General features: G+C 29.6%; 1 protein-coding gene across 1 annotated transcript in view; it reads right to left on the reverse strand.

Moving 5' to 3' along the window:
- LOC124365441 overlaps positions 1 to 12,052 on the reverse strand; it is a 91,579-nt gene that overhangs the window by 75,973 nt on the left and 3,554 nt on the right. Inside the window, exon 4 of the mRNA XM_046821421.1 lies at positions 5,398 to 5,556. Within this exon, the coding sequence (XP_046677377.1) occupies positions 5,398 to 5,556 (159 nt within the window). The remainder of the gene's footprint in view (positions 1 to 5,397; positions 5,557 to 12,052) is intronic.

Below are 12,052 nucleotides of genomic sequence, written 5' to 3' on the forward strand. Positions count from 1 at the left end.
ATCCAACAGACGTGGTATATTTTACTTATAATTAAAAACTAAAGACCCTCCGAGCGTCCATCGTCGATATTATCGACGACTCGGACTTTCCCTAAACGTCATCTTCGAAAATTTCGACTATAAACATTCATTTATTTAAATTCATTTTACGACACTAATACCGGTTAGATCGCCGTATAACCTATATATATATATATATATATATATATATATATATATATATATATATATATATATATATATATATATAAACTGTTTAACATTATACATTTCTGTCTTCAGGACAAAAATTTCCCATAGTTTGTCTATTCTGAATTTTCAATATATTTAATATTTCAAATAAATGTCTATACTTTTTATAAAAGTTTTTTAACTTTAATTTCTTTAATTCTAAGGTAAGAGAATTATTTTTATAACTTTATAGTTACACAATCTGAAACCTTAGTTCTTTGCAGAAAAAAAAGTATATAACATTTTATATTTAAGTTAATATTTAGATTTATTATAGATTTTACAAGGAGAGCCTGCAAAACCTCACTAAACAGATGTGCATTTCATAAAATATGATGGACGCTCGGAGGGTTATAATTAAATTGTTCTAAGTAAATTTTAAATTGATTTTCACGTATTTATATGTAAATGCTATTAATACGTGTACAACTGTTTTAAACTATTTCAGTATACGTTTATGAACGAAAAAATACAACAGACGTGGTATATTTTACTTATAATTAAAATCTAAAGCTATTCAAACGGGGAACGTAATAAAATAGTCGGTTGCTACTTAAACATGGGTCATGTGAGAACTATAGTTCTAAAACAGGATGATGGTATTTTTGTATTTTAATAAACACTTTTCTCAGTTTTCCGAGCTTTATGGAAGTCTAGAACACGTATCTTGGTTTTGTTAAGTAAATTTTGTTATTTACTTCAAAAATATATATTTTATTACTTTCGTGGTGAACTTAAATAGCTAATTTAATACCACTCTGAGTTTACTGAAACACATTATAACTTAAGTATGATATATATTCAAAATTTTAAAATAGTCCACAATCATTATACAAGTAAAATTAAAGCTGAATAAATTTAAGAACGAAATTATATGACGTAGAATGGTAAAGAGGGCATTTTTTGGTTGCCGTAACCCTGCCTCTTTAATTAAGACATTTTCCATTTTCATTTTTCATAGTAATTTTAATAAGCTCAATAATCCGTTCAGAACGACGAGTTGGGTTGTTTTAAAAACAATACTTTTTTATTTGAGAGAGTAATTATAGTTTACGCGAAGGCTTATACAAATTCTAATACATGTTATCTTATTATATACTTTGGCAATTGTTAGTTATTGAATCACCTTCCAGGTATTTCTACTTTATAATGTATTTCAGATTTTTTTACGTGGAGGATTGAGGCATTAATTTGTCTTAAATAATCCAAACAGAGAGGCCTAAACCGTAAATAATATATATTTAGTTAGTTTTTCTGTAGACAAATCAATTAATATACTAGCTTACAGCTAAATATTTCTGTAACACTAAAAAAATTACGGGATTATACTATTTAATATGTAATCCTGTAGTCATAATATTTTCAGTTTTAGTTACTCATAAATCTTTGATATTAGAAAACCATAAAATGCGAGAGCTGTAAAAAGTAAACGACGGTCCTTGATGACATGCAAGTTGAACAAGATTCTTTATAGATATTAAATTAAGAAACGATAATTATCTTTAAAGCACAATTGAGTTTTACTGAAATGTTTCTGACTAAATGATCTTGCAGCATTAAAGGTTAGTTTATTATAGATAATTTCCTTCTGATGGTATTTCATTTCTGCTGCTGTAAGTTATTAAAAAAGACAATTATATGAATAGTGAGTATTTTCAAAATTTTATGTTAATCGTTCTTAAAATTGTTATAATATGTTACTTTTAATAAAGTCTATCTGATACAAATATTTCACGCTGAAGGCCACTTCCATAATAGATCTTTAAAAACCCTACATCTAAAATACCGTACATTTAAAAAATACACTAAAAGGAACAGCTTTATGTAGCTTATTGCTTCATGTTTTGACAAATCCATTAATGCTTTATGTTTTGAAACCCAATAAAATATATAGTGAAAAAGTGTTATAACTATAAAGGAAAACATAAAGATGTATAAATCCTCTTTTAACAAGCATTTAAATATTAATATAACGTTTCAATAATTAACCTTTATGAAATTATATAAGATAGTCATGAAATCAGTTAAATAACAATCTTTATATGATCAGATAATGATTATAAAATCAATTCAGGAGCAGACATTGTGGAAAAACTTTTTACGGCAATGAGCCGTGATTTTTCCTTTATCTGGATTTTACCATTAATTGAAATGAAGAACTGGAAGCATATGCAAAACATTCGGCAATTAATGTGATTCACTATTACTCTCGGTATCTCTATTGACAAATTTTCATTTATTGAACGAATAAAGTTGTATATTTTAGCTTTAATGGACATTTCCCAGTCCGCCTGTTTGTCAATTTATTGAACATATACCATTATATCGTATTGGTAACCACGTTGGGAACAATAAAACCGCAGAACTAAAAGTTTGTATACAAACTGAGCTTAATCATGTGATATTTCAACCTGTGTAATTTGTATGTAGAGAATATAATGGAAAACATATGAATTAAATTAATGTAAATGTTAAAGATAGATGAAAATATTTTATTTTGGCTTACTCTTTCGTTTTAGTACCCTCCCTTATTAAACCAAACTTTTATTATTTAAAAAATCCTATACAACATAATATACACAAATATAAATGTATTATTAAAGATATATCAAATAATACTGTTTTATAGTCTTAGTATGATTCCCTCAATTTAGTGTGAAAATTTAGTTCTAAGATAAAGAACGTCTAACCATGTAATGTGCCTGATCGTCATCATCTCGTATTCCGTATTATAAGGAGAAAACCGAACCTTTCCTGCCATGAGGATATACACGTTCTATTTAGTATGTTTTTCAGTCTTTCTATCCTCAAACAAGATAACTCGACAATGAAATGGCCTATACCTATATAAATTTAAATCGCCCTCAGTGAAAGCTATTATGTTTTTTTATTAGTTACTTTATATTTTAGGCCTACTTATTATTTATTATTCTGTACTATAATATAAAATTAGCCAATTAACAGTTAGTAATAAATGTTCGTAAATCTTGCTGGAAGTTTATTTTTTTTTAATGTAATCAAGTAACAATTATTCATAATTAAAATAGTGTACAGTGAGATTAAAGCCAACAGACCTTAATCATCTGACTCACAGAACTGCTCTTTCAATGGAACCAACTTCATCAAAGTTAGGAAAGTGATTAAAGCAATATTGAGGGCTTAAAGTGCATTACAAAACTGATTTGAACTCATTGTAAGAGTAAAACCTCCTCACGTTAACTTTTGTACTTCATTTGAAAATAATAATGTACTAGTTTAATGAGACGGATTATTCAATTGAATGAAAAGGATTAATAAGGGACTTTATATAAAGAGAAATGAATACGTTTCTAAAGTTTATGTCATATTAAGAAATAAGCATTTACTCGAATAATGCAATAATTTTATTCTAAAATAACAAAATTCTAGGTATTTTATTTAGAATTAATATTGGTATAATAAAAAAAAATTATCAAGGTGTTGAGTACTATATAAAATAAATTATAGTTCGTCAAAGAAATAACGTTGATGGACGTCTACAAAGTTTAGCTCCTGAGTATATTAGGTGCCTTGGGTACCTTAATTTTTTACGGGTAGTAAATTCCGTTTAGATAAATAGTTACCTCTAAACAACATGTTCCACATCTCGCAAAAGGTGTCGTAAATATTTTTTTTCAATTTACGATTAATTGAGTGTACAATTTTGTAGTTAGAAAATCCTATCACTCTAGAGCTGGAAAACAGAATTTTTGTCTGTCTGTAAATATTGCCGCATGATATATTGAAAAAACAAACAGACCTGCCGTATTTTATTGCACGACGCTTCAAGTGTATATAGGGAATACTGAGTTCAAATATGGTGCTTGTTTCTGCATGGAGTTTGACTGAGTGTAATAAAATACATTTATATTGTTCTTATTGGTATCCTCAATGGTTGCATGAAAATACATGAAAAACATTGTGAGCTACGTATATTTTACTAAATAATATTTTTACAAGTAACATAATATTGCAATAAGATTATTCCTGTAATAAAAAAACACAAGGGGAAGTCAATATTAACTCAGCACGATTATAAGCACGATTTCAGCACGATATTACATTGTATTGCCCTCCATAGATACCTGGAACATTATTATTAAAACATAATTATGAAGAATTAATATGATACACTGTTATTAAGCACTGTGTTTCAAAATTTGAGATCGTTGTGCAACTAGTGAGTGAAGGTATTATGAAAGATATATCTCTAATGTAAAATTAAACTTTCATGAAACTGCTTTTTTGCATACTGGGTGTAAGTAATACACGACTGCACTAATGCTCAGCTTTACCTCAACCAAGCGAACAAGTATGGAGGATGACATGAAGGCATACCACTAAAAAACAATCAATCCTTTTTTTGGAGTAGCTTTACATTTGTGTTCCTAATACTGTAGGTTTTGAGCTTTCGTTTGAGCCTTATTGAAGCTTTTATCTAATAATGCTTTTATAGATTAGTGGTTCACGATCTAGAGTCACTTTCTCGCCCTTAGGATTTTCTCCATGTATGTTCCTGCTATAGTTCAGCATTCCTGTCCTCGGAGCAGGAATCTATAATTTTTATTTGATTGAAGATCTTTTTATGGGAATTTAGTCATAAGCTCTCCTTTTCCTTTCGTCCATCGTCTGCACATATAATAAAATGTGTTCCACGTCATCTAAAACTTATTTTATGTTGTTTTCACTGGTGCCCTCCATGATCCACTATTCTGTTATAAATTGACAGCAATCAGTGTTGTCACGCAGCATTAGTACAACATTCTTTACTTAAAAAGTCTTGTATTTTGTAGTGACCAGGCGCGTTCGCTCTAGGAATTCCTAGTATTAACACCTTATATATCCTAGATCAGAGCCGTGCCCACTCTTTTTCTTGTGTTGTTTGCGTTGCTCCCGTGATCTTATTTATCTTTAGAACCTCTACAACATTTTTCACTTCCTTTACTTTATCTTCAGGTGAGTCTGGCATCACGGAGTTTGGTAAAACAAAATTGTGGTGTTCTTATTAGTTTTTGAAACCGACTGAACGCCTTCTCCACTTATCCTTTCTGGAGCATAATAAGCTCCTTTTCCGTCATCCGAGAAACAGAGAAACCTCCACCTCCGATACTGAAATTTTTGTCATCTAACACAATTAGCAGCATTTACCCAGTGATTTAGGTGTGGAAATGCGTTCTCGAACCATGGTCGAGTCAACAGCCATTGATCAGCAACCAGGGAACACCTGGCACTAAAATCCACATGCCTCTCTCCAACACAATACGAAGACCTTCGGATCAGGTCGTCCATTCCCCTTCCTTGTGTCCACTGGCAATAAACCAAATTAAAAATCTGAAACCTAACGCTTTCAACTACAGACCTTCATATGCAGCCTCCTAGATGATCAAAGACTGTCAGGTGTTTTCCCTAAATTGGAATTTACTTTTTTATTATAATCGTACAAAGATAAATTTTTAAAAATATGTCCATACCAGTTCAAACAAAAGAAACAAATTAAACAGAAGTGAAAGAATTAATTTTTATATAAATTCGGAATTGGAAAACTAAAAAAGTATAAAAATAACTTTTACTGTGAAATTCGCGATACTTTCACTAGAAATTGAAACGAATGATATAGGTAATAAGTAAAAAATTCTATCATGTTACACATGTACTTATATGAATTTACTGATATAACAATAAAAAGAAGATCCTCTATACATAAATGTAACGTGAAAGCCCGGAAACTAGCAATGTTGTAGAAGGTTATCTTAAATAGACGCAGTGTTAAACCATTGATTCTATTACTGAATTCTGACCACTCCTAGGCATTATATATTGCTCACAAGTGTACTCAACCGGGTTATCACTGCGGCATCTGATTACGCCTAATATATGTATACCATCAGATGTTCTTTGCAATGAAACATTTGAATATTGACGGATGAGTGAAGTTTATAATATTTAAAACTGGTTAAGATTTACATTTTTCAGAATTGGTGTTATATAAGGATATCAGTTCCGTGTAATTGTTATAGAAACACTGTTAGACTTCTAATGTAAAATTTTAATCTAACAGATTTAGCTCATTTATTTATACTGAAAACCATTTATCCCTACGTTAAAAAACGTAATCATCAAACATCAAATCATATAATTTTCTGTTTTTGTTTACGACACTATAAATAATAAGTCAGTCTCTTTAAAATATCATATAATAAATAAATATATTTTCACCTGAACGTAACGTAATAAAAATATACAGGTTGGTGATATTTAAAACCCAGTACATTTCTATATTCAGATGAGAGTTAATTAAAATTTTTATGCTACGTACTTTTACAACCATGGTCAATAACCAATAACGTTATGCTTGTTTAAACAGTTCTCCTTTTATTTAACATCTAATAACTTATGAGCTTATTTTATAATGAGGAGTATTACCTTTAGGCTAAACTCTTAGTGAGACTCTAACTCTAATTTCGATTGCTTTATTATGTATAACCTAAAACGTGTAACAATATTTCACACCATGCATTTCATGAAATATTTACCTGTTATATATTATTAAAAAAACTGTATAATTAGGGTTACTCTTCCACAATAAACAAGCTGAAACTTCACGCAAACTGTGCTAGGCACTAAAGTTTACCGAGGGGTCAAGTTGCATGGTTTTAACAAGCTGTGGCGCTCCATCATTGCCAGCTGTACTACACGTCCGGTCAAGGCTCATAATTATGTACACTACAAACAATATAACGAATTCAAAACCTATTTTTTATGTAAAATAATTTTCATAAAATACATGAAGAGGATTTTATTTTACCCGTTTCTTATTAACTTACACTGTAATATTAATCCTGGACATATTATTACACATGATATTTGTGTAGTTATAACCCTCTAAATATATTATATACTTGATATTATTTACAATGAAACGAAGTGGAGAAACCCGTACAAACCAATAACGTCCTCTGTACGGTGACGCCTGGAATGATAGACATTTAGGGTGAGTATGTGTGGAGAATTGGTGTCACCACAAGAAGGAATTCCTTTGCAGATTCATCATGAATAATGGGAACTATTTCAGCTACGCCGGCTTGTAAGAAGGTCAGGCTTAATTGTACATTCTAGCATTTAACTTCTAGTGAACAATTATTTACGCTAAAAGAGATAAAACCAAATTATTAATTAGAGAGACACATTTACAATGGACATACTTTAACTGTTTTTTAAGGATTATTTTTTCCGAGTTCTGTTATAAGTATATCAATTTAGTCTTATTCTCTTTATTTTACTATTTTATAAATATAGCAAAATTCTCTGCATAGTTAGATTCTCTAAACGATAAATATATGTAAATTGTCAAGTAATAAGAGAATGCGTATGTATATAAGCTATTTAAACATTGGTATAGAAAATAAATTACTTAAGTAAACTATTTTTACATACTCCAGTGTTATAAATAATTATTCATGTTTTAGTTGTGTTCAAGGGTTAAGTTCTCTTATAAGTAAATCTATTTCTATCTTAAACTCTCCATTTTATATAGTTCGTTATATAAAATCTCTTTAAGGTATTTAAAAGAAGCTAATTACACGTAATTTGTAGTTAAATGATATATAACACCCAGATTATCTGTAAATTATCAAACAAACATTTTAATTTGAGTGTAGTAAATAAATTACCCAATTAAATTATTTTAAACTATTCCAATACTATATTTTCCTATCCATGTTTTATTGATGTATTGAAGATATACCTAGTCGTATGATAAATAAGTCAATTTAGATATGAAAATCTCTATTTTGTAATGTAAAAATTATGAAATAAGAGAGCCTTGTATATGGCATGGAAATCTCCTCCCATTGATAAGATGATAGTATAAGGTGCATCTCACCTAAAAATAATAATGTATAAAGAGTTTTTACATATTATCCAGTCCTTCAAGACTTCAGGTCTATAATCCTTTTCAGTTAATAATTAATTGTAAAGACTCTAGGAAAAGGCAAATTCCCATATAAATTACAATAACAATCAATAACGTTTTACCCAGGCTTCTGGTTTGTATGGAAATCATATAATTCAAGAACCAAAATGTTTCTTATGATTAGAATAAAATTATATTTGTTATAATAGGAAATTAAAACATTGTCTAAGGGTAATTTAGTTTTATATTTATAGTAGCTGGAACTTCTCAGTAAAAAACGTTACAGAATTCATGTAATAAGTAAAAAATCTTACCAATGATTTATTTACATTTTTCATAGCACTGAAATGTTTATTCAACCAATTTACACACTAGATCTAAAAGTCAGAATATGGCTTTATTATAACAAAACTATGGAAACGTCTGAAGTTCTCTGCTTTATTATAACAAAACTATGGCAACAAAGGAGTAACTTTTAAGGGTTTATAAAATATTATGACTAGGAATGTAAACAGATGATTATATGCAAGTGCAAAAAATATCGTACTTTAATTTAAAATACACGTTAAACATAAACAAGGATGGTAATTGTACATAATGCTATCTCATTAGGCTAGTTAAATGTGGCTTGAACTTGGTTTTGTTTCAATGTCGGTAAAATATCAATAACCACTAACACAATGAAATTCATTACTATTATGTAGTGGTTTGGTGACTTTGTAATGTTACTTCATCATATTATCAAATTATATTGTTTTTATTGAACGTGAAATAAATTCTATTGACACGAATTTAAATAACGATTAGTATACTTACTTATTTGTCTAACAATATTATAATGATGTTATATTCTTCCTGACCTTGCCAAAAGACTTTTTTCACCATGTATCTTTCAACACAGAAGAAGAAAGTTAAACATAATAGATACCTGCACATATATGTTTTATGTTTCAGGATAGACGCAATGGCTTGTCTGGCCTACACGTAAAACAAACTACACATAAAAAGTATAGTCTTAATTTTAGTTTGATATTCCTTTTTTTTGAGTTAAGTTTCTTTACGCATGTATGTTTGTACGTCTATTTATTTGTGAAATAAGTGTTGGGATATTGTACGATAAGCGGACCCGGTTTTTATTTATGGAAATTGGCCAACGGCATTACTTAATCATAACCATTGATAAAATCAGTCAATACTGATTAATTATTTTTAACGATTAATTAAATAATCTCTATCAATAGCTGTAAACACTTTCAAATAACACTCTTAATATAACATTTCAATTTGATATAAGTAACATATGAATATTGTAAATGACACTTAATTTTAGAAAACTACACGACATTGCTTTGGAAAATGATAAGACATGTTTTTCATGACTTCAACATGTTGTAATCGTGCGGAAAAGCCCACAATATGAAATTTGTGGGAAAGAAACAACTGTAACTGTGAGAGGAGAAAATATGGTCGTCTTCAGTTTTCCTAATTTTGGTTATAGTAATTTGTTTTATCACTGTAAATATTAGATTCATAAATTTTAATTTAAAACATATGATTGTTATTGAGAGTTATAGATACTTTATATCGATTGATAGTCTAGGATTTGAGATGCGAATATTAGGTATCGGCGATTAAATTCTTCGATATAAAGAACCTGATCCGCTTATCGTACCCTAAACTAAGTGTTGTTTTAACTTTGATTAGAAGTTTATTTTACAGGGCTGTTGCACTAGTATACTCAATTAGAAAAAATAGATTCACTACACAAAACCAGTTTAATACTACTCATTTACAGTCAAGTACCAATACAGGAGGTAAAACAAGTATTGTATATCGTGTTTTTATGTATCTTTAAAATTATTAGTCACAACTTTGATACCACTCTACTGTAATCATCGTGATTGTAGTATTTCCACGTTCACCTCAATACTTATTGAATTTTGATAACGGTAGACTAATAGACTAGAATTCGAGAAGATTTGGAAAAAAATCTATAAAATGGACTAAATAAAATAAATTTATGGTATGAAGTGAGAATTAAGAAGTTGAAAGACGTTAAATGTTTACATACTATCGACTGTAAACTCGCCGGAGTTATCTTCATCTGCTCCACACCAAAGAAATTTAGTTTGCACGTCTCAACTAAACGATTGTCAGAATGTAATCACAATCTGTGAATACCTGAATGTAAATTGAGTAAATTCATAGTTATCAGAATATAGATTTATTTTCCGCGGACATGAGGGATAAAGCAGAGGGTCTTAGTATCCTCATTAATAAACAGTTACACTTTTCAAAAACACCCACTTCAATAAATCAAAAGGGTCCTTTGACGCATGAAATGTTTCAAGTAAATAACTAGGGCGAGAGTGAGAGGACAATAACTAAGAAGACGAGAAGATACAGGTCCCACGAGACCCTCAAGTGACAATGGTAATAGGGAGAAATAGTTATTGGACCGTTACCTAATTTTCGTTAAAATTTCCATCATTTTGCAATTAGAGCATAACGAGCAGGACGGAAATAAATTCAAGTCATCACTAGTGAGACAAAAAAATGCACCGTTGCTAAAAGAGCAACTTGTCCCTTGGTGGAAGAACGTTATTGACGAAGAATTCAGTCTAGAATAAATGATCAGCTGTTACTCACAACCTAAACATTAGTTAATGTATTTTATGCAGATAAGAATATGCATTTTTGTGCGTCTGTTTTATTTTTAAATAAAGCTAAATTTCAATACCTATTATTAATTTTTTTCCTAAGTAATTCACATGAATCTTTTCATAATTAAATGTTCTACAAATATGTTTAAGAAAAAAATGACCTTTATTTAACATTTATGGAAGTAATCTTACGTTAAACACAAAAATGTGTCATTTCTTTGCACCAATTCTTGTGTTTTACGTAAGATATCTCTGAAAGTATTGCATTTACAGCTCTGGGACGAATTTTAATAAATTTGTCAGATATAAAAACATAAAAAACAATCGTATTTGTATCTTTGTAACAACCTTTACCATTTTTATACGGCCTGACTTCACCAAGGGTTCAGAAATCCGGGCGAAATCTTTCGCTAGGCGTAACTCGCTAACGAAGCGTTTCCGGGCATATGGTTATATGAACTTTTTTACTTGGTTTTAGCTATAGAATAATCTCTCGAGAGATTGCCGTTTAGTTTTGAATCACCCTGTATATGTATATATATATATATATATATATATATATATATATATATATATATATATATATATATATATATATATATACAGGGTGTTCTGAAAAAAGGTGCCCATAAGTCAGGGCGTGATTCCTCACATCAAAATAAGAAAAAAAGGTCTAATTAACATAGGTCCGAAAATGCTTAGTTACCAAGTTATACAGGGTGAAAGATTTCGTCTGAATTTCAGTTCCCCTGCTGCAACGAAGCCCTACGGGTATTTGTTGGCTGTTAATTAAGATGTACAATTTAGCGTACTTTATGTAAAATGAACTGAAAAATCGAATAAAACCGTTTCCAGACCTGTAGCTACAGTAATTTTTAAGATATGTGACGAAATACGCGAAACTTGGTCCCGAAAAACAAGTTACATTTAGGTTTGAAGCAGATTTACTATGTTAAATGTACAATAAACACAAAATATTTTTTCACGGTACTTGTAGAAACTTTAATTTCGAAGAGAAAGATGTAAAATAAGTCTATAATAGACAAACGCAAACTTTAAAAAATAATCCTTAATTACATACAAAACGCATGAAAAATAGACAAAATCTGTTAAGCTCTCTACAAATGTAATATTGAAATTAAAACAGCTGTTTTATTAAAATATTTGATAAGGAGAGGGGCGGGGGATTCATCCCTTGCCTAGCCTGACCGATATAACTGGTTTCTTA

Source organism: Homalodisca vitripennis, chromosome 6, assembly GCF_021130785.1.
Source record: "Homalodisca vitripennis isolate AUS2020 chromosome 6, UT_GWSS_2.1, whole genome shotgun sequence".
NCBI lineage: Eukaryota > Metazoa > Arthropoda > Insecta > Hemiptera > Cicadellidae > Homalodisca > Homalodisca vitripennis.